The sequence below is a fragment of the Tinamus guttatus genome, unplaced genomic scaffold (genome assembly GCF_059628265.1).
Source record: "Tinamus guttatus ecotype Peru unplaced genomic scaffold, ASM5962826v1 Tinamus_guttatus_pri_ptg000149l, whole genome shotgun sequence".
NCBI classification, from domain to species: Eukaryota; Metazoa; Chordata; class Aves; order Tinamiformes; family Tinamidae; genus Tinamus; species Tinamus guttatus.
In genome coordinates, this window is record NW_028288683.1 from 1,946,539 (window position 1) to 1,973,653 (window position 27,115).

General features: G+C 37.6%; 1 protein-coding gene across 1 annotated transcript in view; it reads right to left on the minus strand.

Moving 5' to 3' along the window:
* ATG10 (autophagy related 10) overlaps window positions 1-13,170 on the minus strand; it is a 73,514-nt gene extending 60,344 nt beyond the window's left edge. Inside the window, exons 1-2 of the mRNA XM_010213200.2 lie at window positions 13,045-13,170; window positions 7,910-8,029 (exon numbers count right to left, since the gene is read on the minus strand). Of these exons, the coding sequence (XP_010211502.2) occupies window positions 7,910-8,029; window positions 13,045-13,170 (246 nt within the window). The remainder of the gene's footprint in view (window positions 1-7,909; window positions 8,030-13,044) is intronic.
* Window positions 13,171-27,115: the final 13,945 nt, after the last annotated feature.

A 27,115-nucleotide genomic window follows, 5' to 3' on the forward strand; every position in this document is an offset into this window, starting at 1 on the left:
CCCAAGCACAGTCCTCCAGATTGTCTGCTGGATCGTGGTCTGTGCTACATAAATAAAACAAGGGACCTTAAGAAACACTTTAAGAGAAGTATAACAATGTCAAGAAATAAACAAAATACACCAACTACGGGCTGTCAAACTTTAAAAGTTTCTACCAAGTAGCAACATGTGGAGGTTTGGCTGTTTGTCCTGTTTTGCAAGAAAACACTGCTCACTGCAAGGCCCTAAACCTTCAAAACTCGCTCCAAGCCAACATGATCTGTATGTTATGGGTGTATAATACAAATACACTGATCTGAAAGATAATGCTGCTACAGAACACAGGCACTTACCCAAAATAACAGTATTACTCCAGCAAAAAGGAGCAGTCCCCAGAACATTCAGAGGATAACGCTGTACAACTCCCATTTAAAAGCCACCAGCTCCAGTACACGTGCGCGGGCGCCGACAGCCCAGGCCTCCGGAACGCCACGTGGCACGGGCAGCGCTCCTGCATCCCCCTGTGCTCTGCCAGCCAAGCCGAACTACAGCCCTCTACCAGTTGTTTTCAAAAGCATTTCTGTTGCTCAGTAAAAGACTCAAAGGTTTTTGATTACTCGAAAAAGATAGCGCAGAATTGTTCTTAGGAATGCAGACTTTAACATGAATATTGTTTTTTATTATATTTTAATGGCACTGTCAATTTTAATGCATGTTTGGAGCATTTTCCTTTTGTGTTGTACATATCTCGGGGCTGATCAGTGCAGAATAGCTATCGCCCACGTTTCACGCAGTCTACTGAGTCTTAAAGAGCACTGGTGAGATACGCTACTAATACTGAAACTATTTAGTAATAATCTAAGTGATGTTCAAAGTATAGGAAGTAGCACAAATAGCAACGAGCATTCAAAGAAACAAACATTTTAGCCTTATACAATTTAGTCGTAAAGCAAAGCTAGAGTAAAATAAAGAGTAACTCATATGGGTCTTTCATGCAATCTGTCGAGCTTGCATCCCCACTGAGGAGCTGCATTAAAATACAGTGTATCTCCCTTTTAGCTGCTGATAGTCCAGTTTTGGAGGCCAAACTGGGCAGGCATTTGGTATGGTAGCCAGGCAGTGTTTTAATCAAATGCACCCCTAGCAAGTTATTTAGTAAAAGGTATCTCTTCATCCAAGACAAAGAGTTAAGGGATCCTACTGACAATACTCCCCCTCAGTTTATTCATTGCTATTACCCCAAGTACAGCAATGGTTAGGAAATGCCACGGGGTGTTATAACACACGTCAACAGTAATACTTTAAATAATATGATACAACATAACACTAAGGTAACTTAACCTGCATAATTCATAGGGCAAAAACAACTCCTGTTGAAGATATGTCTGGCACCATCTTTAAAAACTATTATTCACCACCTTACAGAAATGATTTATTTAAAAGGCACACATTAAAAAAATTAATGTCATCAAAACATATTTTAAAAATCTTTTTAAACTGTAACTTGATGAATCAAAAGGAAAGTTTAAAGATTTCAGTCTGGATTTTTCTTGTCTAAATTTGACAAAACCAGACATTAACAACAACAAACCAACAAACAAACAAGCTAGATGTCAGGAAACAATGCACTAAATAGAAGCAAAATAATATTTTTTAACATCTGTAAGACAGGATCACTGGGCCATGTGAGGGAGATTATAAATAATTTTGTCACTGGTGTTAGTAGGCTTTCAAAGTTCAGACTCTGGGAGAACTATCTTCACTTACTTGAGCCTCAATGTGTGCTTCACAGGAAACAGAGCTTTATTTATTATAGAAGTCAAGGAAGACACGCTGCTGGGGTTATGCCATGTCTTCAACTACTGTAACTCTAACTGAACTGTCATATCCAGTTAGAAAAACTGAATTAGAATATTTTTCCTGTGTTTGATGTAGCATTTATTTGCTAATATTAAGTGACAACTCTGAATGCTAAAATAGTAGATAAAAAGTTGAAATCAATATAACTAGCATCTGAACTAAAAAGAAATCACTTTTGGAGGTCATACAATGTGCTGCTTCAGTTCTCTCAAAAGCTTCATAATTAGTTTATGTATTTGCTTTGATATCTTTTCTAAGGTTTGTGAAAACTTATTAAGCATATTCTACTGGGTAAAACAGCAGAAATCAAAGACTGTGTAAGATAAGGAACTAAGATCAGAGTCCCACCACCCACAATGACAGTCGAGCCAACAGCATGTCACCAAAGTTGTTGCAGGCTAAATGTAACCACTGTTAACAAGACTTGCCAGGGATGCCACGCTGAAAGTGAACTGTAGAGGCCTGTGTGGGAGAGAAACTTCCCAGTCCTCTAGGTCTTTTTAAGAGAAACCCCTCCATTAGGATTGAGATATCCCATTAATGAAGGCATCCCAAAGCAGGAGTCAGCTGTGCTGCAAATTACTCCTGTCACCACAGCATTCTTCCTTTATTGAGGTTTCTCCAGCTCAGAAAAACGGTCTATACTGAAGTTTCATCCAGCCTTGATATTTCTGGACAATGTCATTATTTTACCACGGCTTTTCATGTAAAACACAGTTAATAAAATCCACACCAGATTTTTTTCTTGTGGTTTAGCAAAAGCTAACTCTATTTTCTGATTAATATATTTTTAAGCAAAATCACAAGCATCTTTGCTATATTTTCCAACATAATTTAAATACTTTTAGAATAAGTGTTTTTTTTTATTTATTTTTTTACAGATTTCCATTTGGGTTTCCTTTCTGTGACCTGGCATTTCCAAAAGTTCATGGTGCACATGCTAAACAAAATGAAACATCCGGTAAATCTGGAAGATGGGGCCAGTCACTGGCCTGGCTAACACTGAATTACAAGGCACAGGGCAATTCTGTGGCCACGCACAGGCTGAGTGGCAGTGCCCTTCGAAGCCAAGCACACCCAAGAGTGTCCAAAGAGATGTGAGACCAGCTGAAATCATAATTCTTCCTTCTTTCCTATCAAAGGTACCAAAGCTTCCTACATCAACTTTTCTGGAACATACTTTGGGTTGAGTTCAGATGCAGCATCATTTACTCACTCCTCAGAGCAACAGGGAAATTATGGGAAAGACCAAACAGACACTCACCTGTTTCTGAAGTGGCTGCATTGCTGTAAAACTGTGATCATTCATGACCAACTGGTTTGTTAAACGAGTATGTAATACATGATTTCTTCCCCTTTACTAACGTCCATTTATTATATCTCCAGTGAGTGCTGGAACCCATTAAGTGTATTTACATTTTTCCCCTTAAGTATTGTTTATTGAGTTTTTATTTCACATTTGCTAACCATCCAGCAAATACTGTGGTTATGCAAATGTTTACACTGAGTGTATCTTATTTACTTTTGCACAAAAAAAGAGTTGTTCTTAATTCTAAAAATACTGAGTTTGTTTAAAGAAAAAAATGATTAATAATTACTGAGAATTGGAATTTTCTAGTTGTTATAAACTGAACAGCACAGCTGAACAGCAAATCACATGATATTTCTGAATTATGAGAAAGATGTCAGGCACGTTCCCACATCCTCCTTCGGGCAGATCTTCACTAGCAGTAAGGAATATCTGCCAGCAAAGGTGGGGTCCAGATAAAAATAAATACATAACTCAATTAACATGTTTGCAAAGCTCAGTGCTCATTTTCCAAAAGCAGCATCAGGTACTAACAGACATTCGACATTCCCAACCTGCCCACTCCTTCATAAAGTAGCAATGGTTGTAGCTTCAGAAATGGTTCCACGCTGACTCACTTTTCTGCAATACCCAAAAGAGCTAAGACAAACCACACACAGAGAATTTTTACTCCCAGTTATTGCTTCCCTTGAGCTATTTGAATAATAAACAAAAAGAATGCATAAAGTGAATCCAGATTTTTCTATTTTACTCTTTTAGAATTTAAGCTCTTTAAGGCAGGACTTCTTCATTCTGGATTTTGTACAGTGTTTATTTCACTTTGTCAACAATTCACATAATATATGATAATAATTATTCTGTCCTTGCTTAAAAGGTGACCACACAGCACTCAACAAAAACCGGATCTGGATTCGGTTGATGGTAAATATTAAAGTCTACAATGAAAGGCAGTGTTTAAGTGCAATGGACTACCCAAGGCTCATAATAAAATAAGCGAAATATGACTTCATAGCATTTGAATAGTTTCAGACATAGGGAGAAAAAAAAATCTGTTCACTGTGATTTACTAGACTAGAATAAAGAAAAACAATGAGTGAAAAGGGGAAAAGAAGCACAAACACAGACAGATATGATCCCAATTTCAATGAAAGTGGAACTGCTCATCATCATAGCTAGTCTTCACAAAGACCTTGTAATGAACAACTTACAAGAATTATGTTTATAAACCTGGCGAATAAAGGTTGTCAATAGACAAGTATTTATTTCAAATATATGTTTCCACATATAAAAAGTCACGCAAAAGAAGGTAGGATCCCATACTCATGGACTGACTGACCATAGTCTGATTGACCACCTGATAGGACAGATTTGGTCTAGATCAAGCAAGAACAAACATTTATTGTTCAATCAACCAACACAATATGGGAGTTAAACCAGGTTTATGTGGAAAAATATAGATGATAGACATCAGAGTATAGCACAGGCAGGTAACAACTGATTCAATAAAAGTTTAACCAGAACACAGTTACAACTTGAAAATTTTTAAAAGGCACAGGGAGTTTGCACCAGTTTCTTGATTTTTGTCTCAAGCTTTTGTAATACATTGGAAAATAACCTAAAACAAACATACAATCACTTTAGCTCATATGCTAAGGATTAAATCTATCTCACTGGATAAAAAGGAATATCCTCTACAGACTCACTCAAGAGTTTGTTTAGGGTTAGCCACAACGTCATTAGTAGTTTCTGTTTACTACCTGGATAGGTATATTAACAAAAGTCAAAGTTGGGTGGGAGCAGGAAACAATTCCTCCAGGAAAAGGAAAAACGTTATTTTTTTCATTTTGAAACAAACATCCTGATTAAACTAAAACAGATAATCAGAGACCTGCATCTCAGAGGAACTTTCTCAGTCCTTTTCTACTAAGAAGACACATTTTAGGTACCACATAGTGAGTTAATTGACTGCGTGAGCAATGAGATGAAAAAAAAAAATTTCAAATAATTTGACCAGGTTCCATGTGGCTCTTGTAATATTAGTGCATTTTCTGATGCTGTGATACCTCATAATTATTTCTCTATTTTAATAACATTATTTAAAACTATTCTGTATCTTTTCTGCACTGTATTATCATACTCTAGGATCTTTTGACAGCTAAAAAACAAATGGAAAAGTAATAATTTTGCCTCTCTGCTGTTTCAACATCCTATTTGTATTCTTTGCTACATCAGAATATCCTTAGTGATTTATTCAACATCACCTCTTTTCTGATATGTTCTTTTACTTAATTAGGTTCAATTACTTAAGCAAGAATTACAGCCTCATCATGGATAATTTCACTCTGTTTCGCTCCAGCTTCAAAAATTTATCTTCAATTTTTTTTTCTAAGTTTCACCTTGTCAGCCAAAACTAAAGTTCCCTTCTAATATTAATTTTCAAGAACACTCTAGAAAAAAATATTGTGGTCTCCTACGTGATGTAAGATACCACAGAATGTCTTTTTCTCTATGTTTTTATCAGGGCTTTTTCTTCCAATAAAAGGATTACCTATCTGTGTGTATTGATTACATGGACTTCAATTTCATCCCCCTTTTTTTTTTTCTTTTCTCTCTCTCTCTCCCCGCTTTCTGGCTGTTCTTAATTAACTGTCTTATATATAACTATGTACAATATCCTTTACCGCATATTGAGATCAGACTATCAAACACAGATGCATGTATCTCAGAGAAATACGCAGTAAAGATACAGTATGACAAAAAGCTACAGCACAACAGTAATTCTAAAGATGCGAAACTATCAGAAAATGGCCACAGATTGAGACAGAAATCTATATTCTTCTCTTGAGTTCCTTTAGGTTTCAAATATATACAAATAAAATTTAAAAAAAAAATCCTAAGAAAATATGCTAAATATTGGTCACACATATCCAGTGGTAGAGTTTCCAAGTTTCCCCCAAATCAGCACTTTTGGATGAACTTTATCTTATTAGAACACAAATTAATAAAAATTATAATGAAATTGTAGTAACTAATTTATGGATGCAAAATTTATTTTTATAAAATTAAAATCTATTTAAATAGCAGCCTGTTCAAGAAGAACAGCTCAACAAGACTTCCACAATTTACACAGGTGGAAAAGAACAGACTTTCAACACTTGCATGAGCATACTTGAGCAGATTTGTCCCCTTTGCAGTCACTGATTCCATCTTTCTCTTTATTGCTGAATATATAGTTTTACATGTCCATAGCCAAGTATGATTAACTGTGCGCTTCTCCCATTTTCTAGGTTAAATAGTTATGCTTTCAGTAGCCTGGTTCCTCTTCAGTCCAATATACAAACAGTGATATGCAAATACACAAACAATGATAAAGACATCTAAGTAACAACCATGGAAGCACTATACCAACCTTTAAAAAATACTAGAATTTAATTTAAAGAAAATTTTAAAATGCTTCAAGTACCTTTCAGATGACTTGCATATTGTGCTTATAATTGGTACGAATTTGTAGAAAAGCTGGTATGCCAGCAATGAGCTTGTAAAATTTTTTACATTTTTGCAATGTATTAAACAAGTTGTTCTATAACCAGTGAAACGAAGTCATGTTTCCTTCCTGCTGGTGTCATCTGTACTCTAGCCTTCAATTAACAGAATTCCAACACACATCTGCTCCCCAGCGTTCTCTGCAGGACCAAAGTGCCAGTCCTAAATGCACAGCGACTAGCCAAACAGAAGGCAAAGAGCAGAGTTTTGCCCACTGGTAAAAGTCATCTTTCACCTAGCCAGCCATCAGCTTTCAGAAAACTGTAATTTAATTCCTTCTGAGCTAAACGCTCTTTAAAATTTGGCTGAAATTAGTCTGTAAACTCAAAAATCAGCAGGAAGGATGATATCACAGACTAACAGATACATGATTTTGTAAGTATCATTTCCTTCAGGAAACAAGCCAAAAGAATACTCATTTCAGACCATGTAGCAGAATTCTCCGGGAAAAAAAAATCAATGTTCCAATGAAAAAAGAGAAGGAATTATCACAGAAGTAACTGAAAAATATACCTGTCAATGAATTCAACATCTTATAATATAAAGAATTCATTGTTTTCAGTTGATTAAAATCCAAAATTTCATTTCACATATATGATAATGACATGACAAGGGAGTACGTTTCTCCTGTTTATATCTTGATTAGTCATAATCTGGATGCCTAATGCAGTCAAACAAGCAAATAATTATTCAAACCAATTCGTCTTGAGCTTAATGAACGTTGTTTTCTGGAAGAAGTTTATATTTCTTCAAGAACTCCAAATCACTTTTTTTCTTTTCATCAAATAATTGCTCAATATTTGCAAGAATCTGTGCCGTAACAGAAAGATGCCCAGTAGCCCCGTGAGTATAAGGCTCCTGTGCATTATTTATTTCTTCAGTAAATATCACTTTATATTAACATTAACCTCAACATTTTCTTTAATTAGTATTTACCTTGTCTTGATGCTTAATCTATTTCAAAAAGTTTAATGGTAGTGAATCGTTATACAAAAAAAAAAAATCCTCCCATGATGAAAGTATCACATATCTAAGGCGCTATAACCTTTCAACTTTGTCTCAGTCTCAAATAACAAGATTTGAAACCCCTCTGGAGGAACTAGGTATTAAAGTATTTAATAGTATAATAATAATAATAATAATAATAATAATAATAATAAATGTTCATGATTTATTTTATAAATCCCGAAGTTTATAAATACAAAAATCTGTACTTACTTCAACATGCATAAATAAGGTTTGTTCAATGTTATCATTGTTTTTCTCCTTGAGATCTGGTGGGACATTTCTATTTGTTATTTGGAAGTGTGTTTTACTAAGATAACCATCAGCAAAGTCCTGTGTTCAGAAAACAGAAAAGAAAAAATATTTTCTGTAGCCAAAAAGCTAAATGCTATCAATGTGGTAAAAAATAAACACCGCACGATAGTTAGGCATAAACTCTAAGTCTTTTTGCAGGCACGAATGATTGTATTGCTTTTCAGCATCTCCTCACAGGTAGTTTCGGTAAGTTCTCAGTGTTAAGCAAGTCAAAGACCGAACAGCAAAAATAAAATTTAATGTATCCATTAACCGAGTCAACTGATATGTGGGGACCAAGACTAGGGCCAAACTATTGGAAGCAGCGCATGAAAGGCGCACAGAACTAAATAGCTGACAATGATTTGACCTATTTCAAGCAATGCATTTACACCAGTATAAATTTCCCAATTCTTAATACTTTATTTATATTAGTTTTGCTCCCCCACTAACTTTCCTATTGTCCTAAAAAAAAAAAAAAAAAAAAAAAAATCAGAACTCATGTGTGCAGAGTCACAATTTCTTTCTCCTCATCAGCTCCGAGGGTCAAATGCAGAAAAAGCTATAGCCATACTTTCTGCCATTCCCTTTTTATCACTCTATTTTCCTGGCCACATGGTCTGCTGTTGTAAAATGCCTCTCTACAATTTCACAATAGCAGAAGAAGCTTTTAAGGGCTTTTCCCCTTGCTGACCTGACTGTCTTCACACATATATAAACATTATTTCCTCAATTAGAAATAAGGGGACAGAAAAAAGTTTAATAACACTCTGACACACTCTGAAAAAGCGAAAGAGTACAGAGAACACAAAGAACAGTAGTTGCATGTTAAGGACTTATTTCTCAGAGGAAACAAATAAATTTGGGTTTTATTAGCTGTTTCATTACATTTTATTTTAGACAAACAAATACAAAAAGCATATGTGCAACATCTGATGTAAAAGAATTCTATTCAAAACACTTTCTACAAAATTCATTAATAAACCATTAAATTGCCTGACAAGGCTGCAAATTTAAATATGACTTTAACTCTCTGGTTAATCTATCATTTCTGACACAGTTTATTTCATGTATTCTGACTTGGAAATCAACATGTGTTCTATTCTGACACATTAGTTCTGTCTTTTCGGTGATATTGTAGAATATATCTAATTCCAGCATCTGTTATGGGCTATTTGTGTACTTTGCTCTTAACAAGTTTCATACCTGAAACAAAATGATAATGTTCTTGGTTTGCATTTTTATCTACAATTTTTTAAGCATGGATAGTATAATGAGCTTGGTATTATGGTATTATCTTGCTCATAACTTCTCTTACTGCCATGCTTTATTTTCCCACTAAATATCATCAAGAGTGTGAATCCTCCGAACTGCTGGCTGTCCTACTGTAGAAGCAACTGCATCCTCTGCTCTGAAAAGTCAAACACACAACAGGACAACAGTGACAGAAAAACTAGGCCGAACTTAGCAATACAAAAGTCACTTATTCCGAGCTCTCTGAAGTCTAGAGCTTCCAAGTACAGTTCCTGCTGTAGAGCTTCTCGTGAAAATCAATGGGAGTAAAGCTACTTGCCTTGTATTTATCCCCCTGACTGCAACAGAGAAAGTACTGCTGCCACCCACAGAGGTGAACTGCTCCAAGGCACCATGAGCTCTGCCCGACAAGGAAGGGTTAGATTCACCTCCCTGAACCAGTTTTTCCTGAGAAGGGAAAGAACTCACCAAAGCTCTATAGCCTTCACAATCTATAGCATTTGAATGCCATGAACAATATCTATGGACAGCTGGCAACACATGGAGTCAGCAGCCTCCTTGACAATTGCTGGTTAAACATGAGAGGTGAAAGGGTGAAAGGAACAAGAGGCATCCTTCCTGCTGCACTCCCATAGTGAAGGTATTTTGTATACCTATTTGTGTATATCTTTCCCTATAAACAAATCAATATTTTAGCATGGACTTTGATCCTCAAAATGGATAAAGGGAGTTCCTTTCCAATCGCCTTATAAGCGAGCATCACAAACAGAAGTGAAGCAATAGCGCCCTTGATATCTTTACCTAGATTAACCTAACTAAACATATAAAACAGAAAGCTGGTGAAGGGACAACATACACTGATGAATTTAGCTAGATTATAGAGTTAATACCCAAATTCGCCTTCACCAGGTCCCACAACTGAGGTGCTCTTGGCTTTTTCAAGCTTTACTTTTTAAGGGAAAAACAAAACCAATTAAAAAACTAAAACGGATGATAAAAATAACATAGTTTTGAACATTTCACTTGAAAGCTCTAAATACAGGGTCTGGTTGGACCATGTGAATTTATGCCACAAGAGCCAGCTCAGCAAAATAGGAAAAAAAAAGGATATAATTTCATTAAAATTCAATTTTTACAGAAAACATAAGAATACAGTCCTGCAAGTCTAATTTACTTGTGTGGTCTTATTGCTATCAATGGGTCTATTCATGCCAGTATGGAATGAGGAATGGGATCCAAGTGAATTACATCAGGAAAATGATGAGTGCCCTAAATACCCACAGCACATATATTGTTAAAAAAAAAAAAAAAAGGAAAAACAAAAACAACAACACCAAAAAAGAAAAACAATGAGACAGCTTGTTAAACAAAAATCCTCTTTCCAGATTACATAGCATAAATGGATGTTCTCAAAGGCCAGGTTTTTAATCACACACTGAAATCACAGAGTTGCCAACTTGGCCTACTAAAAAAAGATAAAAATGATTTTTATAGAGAGAACAAAAATCTAACTCATTTCACTATTTCCAGCAAAGCTTCCTGTTTCACAGAAAGTTCAAACTTTGACCCATGCATTGAATTCCTCACAGAAGCTCATAGCATCTTTCTTTGCAGAATAAATCCCTCATAAATATAGCCTTGGACAGAAATCTAAAGTTTCAAATGGTTGTTTGCAAGAAAGGGAGCATTGTAACACTGGGCTAATATTTTCACTGTTTTAAAAGCCCAGATGTGTTCTGAACAGAATGTATCTACAAACAAGCTCCCACTTCTTATTAAAATTCAGTTTTAACTGTGACGAAAGGGTTACAAATGCTAATGTATAATTATCTAAAAGCGCTATCATATATTTACACTGGAACTTCTTACACTTTAAAATGTTACAAGGATGATTTTTCTCCTCAAAATTCATGAAAGGATGGGAATTGAGCCATTAAAATTAATAAAAAATAGCGAAATTAATTCCATAAATAGAAGAAATTAAAAGTTAATAATAATAAGTACATATCCAGAGTATTGAGTGTTGAAAACGGGTATGAGAAGCAAGAGAATACTAGAAAAGCAATGTTGCTCACCTAGTCAAAAAAAAAAAAAAAGTATGGGGAAAAAAAAAGTCCTAAAACAGATGGCAAATAACAGCAGCATTTGAAATAGCAAAAGCAAGTGTTGAGAATATTTCTGTTGTTTCCGAAGAAAAATATAAATGATTTGGCCATATTCTACAATTGTTAGGAAATATTCATTTCAGGAATGCTTAAGCAGGACAGTAACATGAAGTAGCTATCATTAGATATTCTTAAATCAGCAGATAAGAACGGCTGATTTTCTTTTGAGTCTTTGAGCACTGTGGAAGTTTCAGAGAACTTGAGAGGATGCCCGCACGTACCAATATGTTTAATATACATATACTGGACAGCTTGAGTGACTACATACATAATAGCTTGACATCATCCCAAGCAGGGATCATTTGATATAGAATTCGCTAAATGAAAAGCTGAAGCCAGTAAACACAATTATTTTTAATAAAAATAGATCTTGTCAAGGTAGAAAGATGTAATTGCTTGATAAAAATAAAAGTGATGACAGTATATAGAATTCCATAGGGCATCTACAGAGTCTATAGGGAGCAGAAAGTATATAATTAAAATAATCCAAAACAAACATGATACACCCTAAAAAGATGAAAAAATGGTTAACTCACAGATCTTAAATGTAACTTAAAAATGGAGAATCATCATAAAAGAAATGATTCTAATGGGGTCCTGTGGGACTAGTTTGGCCCCATGCTACTTAAAATTTTGATTAATGACCTAGAAACAATATGTAATTATTATTGGTGAGGTTTGAAAATGATAGGGAAGCAGCAAATAATGAGGATTGATTACTAATACAGGCATTTTAGTAGGTGCTGTGAGCAAGGAAATAACAAACATTTTAATAAAAAATACAAAGTCACACATCTAGAACAAAGACTGGAGGATGAAGGATTCAGTCCTTAGGCACAACCCCCTGCAAAGGTTTATTAGCTATACAGGAGCCCACCATCTGCTATTTTAGCTTAAAGCATTAAAGGGCTAAAGTGATCCTTGGGTATATAACCAAAGAAACCTGGTAGGAGTAGGAAGGTTGTAACATCTGAATCTAGCAGTGATACAACATCTGCTCTCTCATTCTGTCCATAGCTGAAGAGGGATGTTGATATACTGGAAAAGATTCAGAAGAGATCCACAGGAATGATTAAAGGATTGGAAAACATGCCAAACAGCCAAGGAGCTCAATATGTTTTGCTTAACACAGACAAGGTTAAGAGGTGAATTGATTCCAATCTAAAAGCAGTGAAACAAGGAGAATTCTGATAAAAGAAGGCTCTTCAGCCAAGACAACAATATCTTCCAATGGCTGGAAGTTGAAGCTGGACAGTTCGAACAGTCAACCATTATAATGGCTTGCTAATAAATATTCGTTAAAAGATAAGTTCTGATCAGAACAGGATAATCCTACCCATTTGTTGTTTCTACAAAATCCTACCCAGCAGCAGCTTCTGGATTCATGAACTCTCAGTCTATGTAATAGATGCACTGGTCTAATCCTCAGGCCTGTATCCTCTGCTAAATCACCTTTGCAGTTTCTTGTTCTCGGATGAGCTGCGTAAAATGCTATTTCTTTCACGCGATGCAAACCACCCTGTTCTAGTTCTAGTTTGTGAAGGTTGACAACAGCCTAAAAAGGCCAGCAAGGGTATCTAAAAATTCAGAAGAGGATTAGGTGGGAACTATTTGCCAATACTTTGATTATTTTACCTTGCTAGTTCTCCACTCCCAACCATCTCCTATTTTCTGTGAATGTTTAATAAATTCTTCACAGTACTGCTTGAATTTTTTTTCTTCCAAAAAGAAGTCTTCTTCATGAGCCATACTAAAGGACATCTGCAGAAGAAACTAAATGTTAGTACTGATAGATAAAATTTCACTGATACGCAGCAACTAAACAGTAAAACAAGAAAACAACGTAAGAAAACTGTGTTGCTTAAACTACAACAAAGTCAGTTCTTCAGCTACAGCAGGGCAGGGACCTCTTGAGACTGTCTAGTCCAAACTCCCCCAGTCAAATTAGGGTCAACCAGAGCAGGTTTCTCAAGAGCACAACTAGTTGGGTTTTGGTATCTCCAAGGATGGGGACCTCCCACAGCTTCCATGGCAACTGTTCCAACATTCACCTTCACCGCTAAGTTCTTTCCTGTCTAATACACCGATAACATTCTCCTCAGCCTTTGGTTCTGCAGGCTGAACATCCTCACTCCTCTGTCTCCCCTTGCGTATGAGATGCGCCAGTCCCTTAAATGTCTTCTTGGGCCTTCGCTGGACTCACTCCAGTGTGTTCCTGTCTTTCTTGCACCAGGGAGTCAAGAACTGGACACAGTACGCCAGATGTGGTCCACATTCCCTTATCAGTCCATCAAAAAAGCTGAATGCCACTCGGTGGCTGAGTCTGCATGCATGGCCTGACATCTCTTCCTTGGGGAACCGGATGCCTCCACAAAGCACATGTAGAGAACTAACATCTCTGGTGGCCAAGGCCACGAAAGCCCAGCCAAAGCGGCCTCTCCTGCTCATACAGGCAGCACAGCTCATACAGGCAGCTCTACCACAATGTGCTTTAACAAGCACCTTCCTCACTGCTCACGCGCTTCTCAACTCTGGTCGTTAGGATCATATAAAGGCTGTATCAGAAAACCTGCCCTGATTCCTCCTTTTTTATTTTTTTCCTCCCCTCTCTCCTTTCAAAGAGCATGTGTTAAAAACGTGGCTGATCCAACCCTTTTGCAGACACCAGGTACCACTGCAGCACCATACAGAAATACTTAGCAGGAGCTAGAGCCGCTCTACATCTTGTTTTACCAAGAGGGCCACAACACCTCAAGCAGCGTTCATTACTTTTCAGGACGTGGCCCTCAATAGCAACTTCCTGTCTGCCCATGCCACAAATCATCTACGTAGCACTTCCAAACACACCATTTTCAATGGCAGCTAAACCAGCTAGCCAGTGTTACCTGGCCGAGGAGGAGGAAATACGGAAAACAGACTCTTATGTCCGCATTTCCCACATTTCGCAGGCCCGCATGAGGAATTGCAAAACAGCTGTAAGCACAGCGCACGTAAAGGCCCTGCAGTTCTCACACATGTTTTAAATAGAGCGACGTGTTTTAGGAAATTGGCAGATGTAAGGAGACAGCGGGCCTTCTCCTCCCGAAACCCGCGCGGGGAGAGCGACGAGCTCGCGGCCACCGAGCCAAGGGCACCGTGAGGAGAGCGGGAGGAAGCGCCCGCCCCGCTCCGCGCCACCCCGCCACGTACCGTGCCGCCCTCCTCCTCCTCCTCCTCCCGCCGGCTCCAGGTGGCGGCCGCGGCCGGTCCCGCCTCCCCGCTCGCCCCTCCCGCCGCCCGGGCGGCGCCGGGGCCGCGGCCGCCGCCGGCACCTGCGCGCGCCGCGCAACAGCCCCGCGGAGCGCGCGGGGGAGGCCGAGGCGGCGGCGCGCGCATGCGCGGCCGGGGGAGGGCGGCCGTAACGGCCGCGCTGAGACGCCGGGCTGGCCCGTTAGCGGCCGCCCGGGGCAGCGCCCTCCCCCGGCCCCTCGGTGCCTGGCGGCCCGTGCGCGCCGCGCGGCGCTGGGCGGGCTGGCACAGGGCCACGAGCTGCTGGCAGTGGTGGCACGGGTGGCCCCGGGGCCTGCCGTGCCGTACCGTGCCGTGGCAGCCGAAAAGTTGGTCTGCTTGGGGACGGGCTGCTACGGGAGCACGAAGAGGGGTTATGCCCCCGATAGTCTGCCCAGTTCCTTGTTCTCAGTGAGCAGTGGTGCTGCGCTCAGATACCCTGCCTGGACACCCCAGGGGCGCTGTGGGCATAGTGCTCCCATCCATGTGAAGGCACAGGAATACTGCATAATTGCATTACTTTTAAAATAAAAGAGCTTTCCGAAAGGCAGGTCTGCAGTCTGATTTTTTTTTTCAGTCTGCAGACTTTGCAGAGGAAGTTCAAGCTCCCCCACATAAGGTTATAACTTTAAAGTTGCTACCAGGCAGCACAGACAGGAAACAGTGACCTCAAGGTGAAATGTTGTGTATTCGATTACCAATCAACTCCATCTTCCAGCCCTTTATATTTATGGGGCTTTGCTGTAGGAGACTATATAGCAGACATTACAGTTTTCAGCAGACCTTTTAGTACCCAACAGGCCTCTGGAAGGCCTTTCTTTCTCTCCTCTATCTGCTCTTCTCCCTCGGCCCTGAAAAAAAAAGATGCTAGAGCTAGATAAATTTAGTTGAGATTGGCCTTTTTCCAGAAGCTCAACAATGCCAGTTTTATTTGAATGTTTCTAATTAGTTTTGCAGACTTAATCTCTGCTCTCTCCCTACAATATAAATATATAATGATATATTATGACTTTTCTCTAATGAAAACAAGGAGAGAAGAACATGGAATTAAAATGGTCAGATCACCTGAGCGCTATTGTATAGCATAACATGGTGGTTAAGTAGGAAATAGATATAGAGTTTTCTGGACAGGGATAACTGCTTTTTGTTTTCGTCCTTTATTTTATTTTATTTTTTTTAAAGAAATGTGGATCTCGCCCAGAATGGAATCCTGAGCTATTTCCAGGAGATACCTTTTGCAGATTTCAGTACTCATTTTGTTACCTGTGTTGTCTGTTTTAAAATGCTTTTAGTTACATGTATTTCCTATGTGCACAGGAGCCTTTGTGCTAGACAAATGCCAGATAAATTATTTGTAAAATTACAAGTCTGTTAAACCAAGTATTTCTCTGTAATAAATTATTGTCCAGAGTAACTAAGCTATCCAAACAGTCATACATACAGAATGCACAGTTTTCAGTAGACGTAAGCAGAATGGCTTTCAAGTGTTGGTTTTAAAAATCTGGCTGAAAACAGTATAAATATACAGAGTTTTAAAAATGTTACAGGAAAAGTAAATAAGAGATGGCCCATCAGCTTTGGAAACCATCCTGTTCAGTGTAAAATCTGCACATGCAAATGATTCTTTGCTCTAGCTAGTTATATTATAAAGTTTTCCAACTGTGCAGTTCCTCATTTGCTTGTAATTTGCTGGGTGTGGAGACCTCACAAAGGCCCAGGATTTTTGCTGGAATATTCTTGAGGTAAACCATTCGTCATGTTTTTGGAATTCCATTTTCTAGATTTTGGCTGTTGATAGCCTTGTTCTTCAAACAGAGACCATGATTCATATTCATACTATCTTCACAGGTATTCATGAAAAATTAAATGTTCCATGTAACCTGATCACTTTCAACATGAGCTTTATACAAGCAATTTTGTTGCTGAGAAGTATTTTTCTAGAGAATGATTCTGTGATATGCTTTGTGCAGGTTACAGTAACTCAATATAATATTATTTTGATTCTTTTTTTGAAAAGCAGTGGCGTAGTTTGGGTATAGTATCACAACTATAAGTTGCGATGATATAGTCATTTAATTTTCATGGGAATTAATTATTTGTCTTGTTCCTGACTATTTTCTTTAATTGTTGGGTTCGTTAAATTTGCTGAGGAAACACAATGTTGTCATCCAGCTCTGAATTTTGAAGAAAGATTTTACGTTATAGAATTTATTCTGCAAGCCATTTTTGCTAATAGAAAATGCCCGTGTTACTGAAAAGATGCAGCATAATATGCCTTGCCTTGGAAGCTAGAGCTCCTGAATTCTAATTTTAGCCTTGCTACTGTCTCTTCAGGTTTTCTTAAGCAAGAATCATGTATTTAAAAAGTAACTGATTTTAAAAATGGCTGATGGAGCCCTGATTTTACATTAAAGTTAGCAAAAATGTGACCGTGAATAGAAGATTGCAAGAGACTAAGCCATGGTTTCCATACATACAGATCAACCTACATTATTTGAAATTGTGAGTATGCAGCCCTGTAAAAATCAAGGAACTGGCAGCTGAAACCAGTTGTCATATTTTTCGTGAACACAGGATTTTCCATACTTCTATCTGTAAAAAAATAAGCAGTGTTATATATGTACCTGACACCGAACATATACCATGTTCACTAATTATGTTCGCTTATTATTATTAAAAATAATAAATAATTGATCTTTCAGGACTTGCTAGTTTCCCCATCACAAACATAACTATTCATGTTACAGAAGTGAAGGTCTAAAATGCTTAATTCTGAGAAACTGTTAATATCCCTACATTATTGCAAACTGTATCAGTGAAGTGCTATCTACCTTCGAGGACTCAGGATACTGCACCAACTAAAGGAGGGTTCAATCTTGAAGCTGCTGACAGATTTGAGACGTTACGTTCATGCTTCTCTGCCCATTTCCTTTTTGTCTGCTTTCCTTGCAGATGGGACTCATAGTGTTTTCTCACAGCATCTGGTACCAGTTGGGTCACCTGCAGTGTTCTAGACAGGGCTTTTCATAAGGGGGTAATGAGTGAGTCAAAGGGAAACACCTTGGACATAGTTTAAATTACTTTAAAACAGTCCCTAACATGGGTGTTTCTGTCCTTTCCTTGCCTTCCCTTACCTGTGCTCTGTCTGAACAAATGCCCCAAGTTCCTATGTTGTCTCTGCCCTACGAAAGCATTAATAGTCCTGTTCCTTGTGTCACTACACAGATGTTGATAAACTTACAATGAAAACAGATAATAGCACATCAGACATTTTATTCTAAACTACTGATAATTCTTGAGGGTAAAATACAGCCATAATAGGAGCTTTGTTGGTTGTGACTTTCAGAATTAACCTGAACAATGATTGTGGAGAACAATCATTCATCAGACAGGAGGTGGACTGAATGGTCTCTGAAAGGTTTTTTTTTCATCTCTTCTTCCTATTATTCACTCCCAAGAAAAACAACTTCTTTCAAAACCCATTGATCTGTCAAGCAATTCAGGCAACACTCTACTATAAACGCTTCCCAAAGAAAAAAAGGTAACATGGCAGTTCTGGAACTGATGGAATTCACATGATGTAAATTCAATTTTGCAAATCCACCTTAGTGTGATGCAGATCCCGATCAATTCACGGTGGTTCTAATGCTATTTCTTCCGCTTCGGGTTTCTGATAACTCCTGATTTCCAATGCTGCACAATGTTGCCAAATAATCTATTATTGCTAGTACCTGACTCAGAGGAAGAGTACCAGAGTGTTTCAGAGTGTTACAACAAAAAAGAAAGAATATTGCTAGTCAAGCCAAATAAAAAACTAATGGAATAGCCGGAGCAAAATGCTCTTACTTATGTCTCATGAGGCTATCAGACAGCCTACTTAAAACCAACATATCGTTTTTGCTACAGCAAATTCTTTCTTCATTTGCTGTTCTAATATGCTCGCAGGAGCAAATGTACCATATTTACAATTTAAGAGGGATTACATATACGGGCAACATCTGCAACAATGAAATGCTGGACTTCATTCTAGCTGAAATCGGTATTAGCAAACACCCATCATGGCTGATTGCTTAATTTAAATCCCTTCATTGATTGTCATTAAATTAATAGAGCTCGCAAACTTGGTACCAATGAAACATAATAAGAATTAAAAATAGTATATTCTACTTTCTTCTGCTTAGGTTGTTCAGCAGACTTTATAGTGGAAATTCTCTCTGATAGAGCTTGGTTGGTAGAGAGTTACTATTTCAAAACTGTTATTGGAGACACAAACCTTATTTTCCAAAAATAACTAATACTCATTCTTGCAGTGCTCTTATGAAGTAGGCTTGTAGTGTTTGTTTGTTTGTTTTTTCTGTTGTTCTGTCTGTTTTTTCTGGTAGTAGTAAAAGAGGTATTAAGTAACATGTTGAAGGCTGTGATGGCTCAGTGTTAGGATGCTGATGGAACTAAATTTTCTAGATCCATGACCTCTTCCCTCAACATCATTGCTTTTGGGTACTGTGATTGTTCTCGGAGAAAATTCAAAGGAAACAAACTGAGAGGCCTATCAACAGCACACATTTTTTGTGAGTATTTTTACTCCATTCCAGTAGCTACCAACCAGTATTGAAGAAAGTACTCATATAATGCAGAAAATCATGTATTCTTCTGGTTTGGGCACTTTTTATGCTTTTCTTTTTCCTTTTATTTGTTTTACTTTAAAATTGTAATAATTTTTTCAGCTATCAGATTTTTTTTCCATTTGTTGCCCATTCATCATGTTCCACCATTTGTTTCTCATTCTTCATGTCCCAGTCTTGTTTTATTTCATTTTTTCCTATTATACCAACACATATTGAAAACAATTTGAGACAGGCTGTTTGTGAAATACTCATGTCATTAATGTAAGATAATAGCAGCTGAAGGCCTCAAAAGTGATGCTCCTAGGCAGGGAAATTGGATTTGGTGGACTTTGAGAATAATGAAGAGGGCTAAATGATGGAGAGAGATAAATACACAGAGTATAATTTTCTAAATTAATTTTGATTAATCTTTGCAGCTTCATGGGAAAATCAACATTAAAATATCTGCAGATAATGGAGCAAAGGTCATTATAATGGAGGATTATATGAAAGTACCATATAAAAATACTATTAGGATCTATAATAAATACATATGTTAATCATGAACAAATACCACCTGTCTGTTTTGTTTTATTAAACAAGCAAAACTACCCTACCACTAGCAGTTTTACTAAAATCAGCAAATCAGAAATCAGTTCAAAGCACAATAATGCCTGGAATATTTCAAGATGCTAACTAGACAAGAACCATGATTCATTTTACATGTATACGATTAATATAACTTGGTTCTTATAAATTATAACCCAATATTAAAACTCCAGAATTTATCCCAAAGACTTAGTTTATCTGGTGCAGCTCTACAGGTCCACATATAAAATTCTCATTTCAAAGTCAACATAAAAGCAAATCAAAACTGACAGCTATTGATGCTGAGGAAAGAGATTTTTATTCTCTTACATTCTCGGAAAACATTATGAACCCAAATTATACAGTGTAACATGCAAAGATGTATTTTGTGAACATTTTCCCCAAAAGATAAGATACCGAGGTCAGGAGTGAGACTGGCCAGATAGGAAATGCCAGGCTAGCGCAGGCCAATTATCAGCTATGTCACCTAGGGGAGGGCATTGAGCTTCGCTAGAAGGTTTTATGTAAAAGTTAAAAACTCCGTTATTTAAGAAGACTGACAGAATTAAACTACAGGAGGGAATCTCTTCATAACTGAAGCATGAAGAATCGGAGGCTTTTTTTTTTTTTTTTTTTGTAAAATTATTCAACAGTAGAAGCTGTCCTAAACTGAAAAAAAAGCTTACCCCCCCACCTTTCTGCAGAGAAAGATATGTGAAGAATTTGTCCATTTCAAAGTAATAGACATAGTAGCAGGCATCTTACTGTGCTACTGACCATTGGTCAAACAATGCAGATAAATTTCTGTGATTATGAGGCTAATACTTTTGAACAAATGAATATAACTAGAATTCCAATTCCACCAAAATAGAACATTAACAAATCCATTAACAATGACTACTTTAAGCAAATGGTGCTATTAAATAAAACAGTGGTAGAAGCATTGTAATATAACAAAATATAACACTCAGTCTCATTTATTAATATATTCTAGTTTAGCATCTCTTTTGGACCTGACTATCTAATCTGACTAATATGCAGCTCTTAGAGATTTGTGATGTTGGAAAGGACATCAAAAGATCATCTAGTTTGTCACAGTGAATTGCAGACTGCAAATACATGTCATCATCAGGGATGTTTCTATCATCAACTTCTTTTACACTGCACTTGAAAAAATTTAGTTGAGGTACAAACCAAAACATACTTCAAATGCTACCTGTGACACAAAATGCAAGATGAACCGTGCCACTAGCCTTATTGCACTCACAGTGCAGCTCAGGGAAAGAAAACACAGGATATACTAAGCCACCTTTCCTCATTTGAGGCTGTCTAGGAGAAAAAAAATCCTCCTACATTTTTTTTTAAAGTTACAATGACTTAAATAGCAGCCCTTCAAGGCTGTTTTCCAGACTATCAAACCCTTTTTTCTGCCTTAAACACCATCTAAGCATTTAACACAGAGCTGATTCCATCACTAGAGGAATCCCTTTAGAAAAGTCTGATTTAAAGTGTATATATTTATATCTCTATATATGTATTTCAGTGCATGTTGTATCCCAGCATTACTGTCCACTGGTATTTTAGTAATAAATAACTTCCCAACTAGGACACCTCTTAAATTCTTACCTTTCTTCCCTATTTCCTTTCATAGCTGCCGAATCCACCTGTCTTCCTCACTCTGTATTCTTTGTGGTTCTCCCTCATTTTCTACACAGTTGGATGTCATTTATTTAACTTTCAGGATGGGTTAGTGGCCTATTCTTTTCCGGAAGAGTCTGCAAAGCAATGAAAAAAAAAAAAAAGTGTATGCCTCTAGCTTCAAGTAGAACTGGCCACCACTTAATTATCTTCACCAACACCAGGTCATAACCTGTGACTTACTGGTTGACATTTGTTGCACATTTGTGAGAAATCTAGGAAATGAACGACCTCAGCATGATAAGAATGTGAGAATCCCTCCTAAAATTACCTTCATTTTATCATTATGGTTCATGATTTAAGTTGAGGAGAAGGTTGATTCTTGCCACATCATTTGTTATTGTCATCAGTCCTATCTGTTTTTCAAGTTTGCCACCAAAATTTTAAATATAATAATAGCAATAATTTAAAATGTATGAATAACTCAGAATGTAAGACAGAAATGGCTTTTTTGTCGTTGTTACTGTTCGCAAGTTAGATTTTTAGAAGCCCGGGGAAAAAGAGCATATCCATAAATGGAAAGTCTAGTGAGATGGAAAAGTAAATTTGTGGAGTTTCTTCCTATCAACTGGGCTTACAGAGAAAGTTCTTGTTGCTTGAAGATATAGAAATATCAGGGCTGGAAAGTACCAGGAACAACCCTGATAAAATGTTGGAATGAGTAGCGGGTGATTGGCAGCAAAGCGGGTACTGTTCACCACCAAAGCACCCAACGCAGTCTCAAATGGACAAGATTGCAAGTACTAAAGCTGGTGAAATATCACTGATGGCCTCTAATTCATACAGCTGTAGCAAGTGATCAGCAACCTTGCAGAAATTTCATGTCTTTCAGTGCAATTTCTTGACAGATTGAGCAGAGAGCACGCTGATGCATGGAGACTATTGCATATTAAACAGGTCACAGCCCTGTAATCCATGATTTGTGCTTTTAGAGTAAAAATACAAATGAACAGGATACATTAAAAAGCCCAATTACTCAAAGGCTAAAAAAAAAAATAGTAAACATTCATAAAATACATCACGGTCAAAACTGCTAAAGTAATACATGGAACCAACTGTGCTTATGAATTTATATCTGTGTGTGTGGCATTTTTTTGTCATGGATTGCTAAAAAGAGGACTGCAAAAGATCTGGAAAGTGATTTCTGGAAAGCAACACTCTGTTGTCTGCCCAGAGCAGAAGCTAAGCATGTTAGTGAATAAGGCAGGTAGCCTCCCAAACCATTTCAAACTAACTGAAAAAATTCTTTACAGAAAGAGCAAACATAGAAGGACTGCAAAGCAAACATCATGCACTTTCTTTTTATGTTCTGCCTTTGCAGACTACTTTTGGTTTCAGCCTCATGTAGGTGCTTGGTAAACCAGCCTTGGCTGGGACAAGTTTGAGCTAAGCAGGACATTAGCTGGAATATCTTACTTAGCCGGTTGTTCCTGGTTAACCATGCGTTGATCTCGATTTCCCACAGCCTGCTCCCAGGATCCCTTTTGAAGAGCATCCTCTGTTCCTGAGATCCTCAGCCCAAAAAATGAGGATTCCTGGCTCAATGCTCGAAGTTCAGTTTCGTGAAGGGAATATTTAACTCCTGCGAGCTGCCTATGGGGAAATCACTCATGGCTCAACAAGGCAGTGTAGAGAGAGAATGCTGGACTAAACGTTGAGTGCAGTGATAGTGATATAAACTTGTAGGCAAAAAGAGAAGGAGGAAAGAAGAGAGTGCCTAGACCTGTGAGAAAAAGGACACAGAGGGTACCTCTGAAAAACACTCTGCTGCATATGACCTTGGTATATAAAGACAATTCAAAGCTGGGCCTATACTATGTGCAAGCCCATGCCCATCAGCTGAGCTGTTGACTTTCTCTCAGGTCCGTGTCTAAAGATCAAAATATTAATGATGCAGATATACATATCTGAACACAGAGAACCTTTAGCTAGTGTAGAGGAAAATGCTGAAACAAGATGTTGTAGGGAAATACTATACTTTTAAAAGTTGATTGCAGACTAAAAGCCTCACTTTAAAAATGTGCTAAATGGAGTAAAATAAAGCCCAGTATCCTCCCTCAGCTTTAAACTGGGCAGCTTAACATGTTCTAGAATATCTTACCTAAACCAAACTTAAGAAAATTCCAAACTAATATTAGTTAATATATGACAGTGATGCTCTGTTTATCCTAATTTTGACAAAGTGAAAGTCATTTTTCATTCAGCTGAGAGCTATGCTCCAGAAATTTGTGAGCCCCTCAGAATTGAAATCAGCTGCTAAGTTCCTGAGATATTCTCAAATGCAGTTTGTATTTTTTTTCAATAAAACTGCACATTTATTCAGGCACATTCAGACAATAGTTAACTTCTAGCACTGAGTATATTGGGTAGAATGATATTTTAACCTACACTGGATTACCTTCCTGACCCAGAAAACTACTGCTGGTTACCACCAAAGAAATCAATGCAAAGAAGGACTTAAGAGGGGTCCAATTTTCCAAACTCTGTCTACATCAGTAGAATCGTCTAACCCATTGTCTGGAGGTCTCAGTCCCCATTTTCCCCTCTAATACACACCTGCTAATTTTCTAGTTCTTGTTTATTATTCCTACATGTTTTCCCCAAATGACCACATTCACCCTTAGCATACGAAATCAGAAGTCCAGTTCTTTCATTGAAGCTCTTTTATTGACAATACAGTTGCATTTCTTTGGAATATGTCACACAGGGAAAGCACAGAAGTTATCCAAACACTGAAGTTCAGTGAATCTTGAAGTTCAGTCCTCATACTTTAATCACTTGCAGCATTTTTACATGGTAAATAATACAGTAAGAGTTCAAGAAAGTCAGGAAGACAAGAGGAGGATGAAGAGCAGACTGTCACTGAAATTAGAATGATTTATTTAATAACACTGTGAAATAGCACACTTTAGCATCACCAACTCATCAATGTCAGCTCCCCTAATCTGTACATGGCACTGACAGCTTCTTAACATAACAATGAAATCCATGGGCCAAATTCACCTCCTGTGTAACTCTGTAGAAGTCGATAAAGGTATGTCAGAATTAATTTAGTCCTACAATTACTCTCCATTATCCAGCATAATGGCGAGGCTGAAATACCTGACTAATGGCAAAACCCAGATAATACAGGTATTATGGAGCACAGTGGAAAGTATTGCAGTGCCTTGGCAGGAGACTAACCAAGTTTCTGCTTAGCCAGCACAGGCCTAGAGATGGACATGAAGTGACTTCTGCAGAGCCCCTCTGGCATTTTGGTGCTCCAGGTGCTCCAACGGGCTCTGGGTCAAGTAAACATCACAGAGCTAGTGTGACCTCCCAGTGCACAGAGAAGCACAGTGCGAAGAAAACCACGTACAAGCACCAGGTTTGGTGCAGCTGGATTTATTCGCTCCATTTCCGTGCCACCACAAGGACACATGCAGAATCAGTGCCCCTCCATCGTCCCACATCTGGAGGGCAGCACTGAGACACAGGGCCAGATCTGCACAGAGATGACTTTGATCCATAGAGTTTTTTAGCTTAAAATCTATAACAAAATGGGCTACATCTGGCACACACTGTCCACAGATAATTGAGAGTTAACTGAATGAGATTCAAACTAAATCATGTTTTATAGACAGACTTCTTTTTCTAGGAATTTTCATGAAAACAGCCAAATTCAAAAAGCAAAGCCAAAATCGGATGTAAATTTAAATTGTAGATCCCTAATGTACGATGCATACATATTGTATGTGATTTGTAAGTTAGAGGCTAGAGAGGTACTAATTTCATATGTAACAATACTGGAATGTACCCCCAAGCATAAATTCAAATGAGACCCACCCCATCCAAGTCAATGGGAGCGCTGCGTTTTCCCAGCCCTGTTTCCTTTGTCTGACATCCAGAATGTTTATCCAAATCCAGGTCACTTTCTGTTTAATCTCCTTTACCTCAATGCCCTGTAACTTCTTCTGTCATCTCACCTGTTTCCATTCGAACTATATTGTTTTATCAATGAATGCATCCTGCTTATGTAGGAAACTTTTTTATGTATGTCTTCAATAGCCCTTCTCAATGCTGTCTGTCTGGGAAATGTTTTCCCTTTTTGGGACAGAGTGTTTAGACACAGAAGCAGTTAAAAGCAGTAGTTAACACACTGGGAGATTACAGCTTTTTGTAGGTATCCAGCAGTTTAGGAACAGCTGCTGCATTCTATTTTATCAAAATAGAGGATTACCGGGGGCTAATGGCATGGGTGGTGTCATCTGTTTTCAGTTCACATCTGGTTTCATCTCTGCCACTAACTCTCTCTATTACCTTTGACAGGTTGCTTGCTTCTTGCTGTTATTTTCATCTATCTACAAAATGAGGATGATGATGATAATGTAATAGGTGTTTTGAAGATTAACTCAATAGTACTTGAGGCCCTTTCAGATACTCAAATGAAAATATGGGTGTATAGAAAATCAAAGTATAATTATTATGAAAATGTACATTATTGTTTAGAGTAAAAGGGAATCGAAGACATGATGATGAGATAATCAGACCACTGGAATGAAGGATTTTGAGACATGATATTAAATAAGTAAAAAGTAGAATGTTTAATTGAGCTTACAGAGGATTTTCCTAGCAAGCAATGTTTATTTCCTTCACATTTTTTTTCATCCTGGTGTCTGAGAAGATATAAGATTTTATAATATGACTGGAAAATAGAAGTTGTAATAGAAGATTTCTAAGGGCCCAATCTTGTAACGAGAACTGTAAACAATCCCAGTGAATTCATCATCAACAAAAATATTAACAAAGTAAGTCCAGATTTAGACCTCTATTGTTTTAACATTCTTGATTGTTTCATTAGATAAAGGTCTACTGGAGATTATATGAGTTTATTATAATCGCAAGGCTTTTTAAAGAATTACATAATCACCAGATTCCCTATATTTTTGTTTATGAGATCTAAGGTCTAAACTAACCCATATTGCCATCGAGTCCCTGGGCTACTCCTAAGCCAACGTTCCTTCTGTAACTAATGTTCTTTTTCAGAGAATATTTAGTACTTCATGAGAGGGAATATCCACAACTCAATTCAGGAAAGGCTAAAGAGATGACATTTATAAAGCTCAGGTTGCCACAAATCTGATTTAACTATAACTGTACTACAAATGATGTAAAGTCAGACATAAATGAGATATAACACTAAGAGAGTGGAAGTTATATTATCCTACATTTCATTTGTTGAACTTTCTTTAATTTATCTGCTTGTTTGGATTACATAGTGACATGAACGCTCCAGCAGCAACTCTCTAGTTGTGATTTCTATTTATAGACTACTCTCTCTTCATTGGATGCCCCTCCACATTATTTTCAATGAGGCAGCAATTAAACCCTTAAAGCAGAATTAAGATCTCTTTAATAACTGAATTTAAATAGAAAAATTACCTAGTATTCTTTGAGAGAATGATCATTTTTGTAATTCTTTGGGACTGTGAAAGACGATACGTTTCTAAATATTTCTCTCTTAAATATGCCCCTCTTTTTCTTTTATTTTTATGTATTTTGGGGCTAAA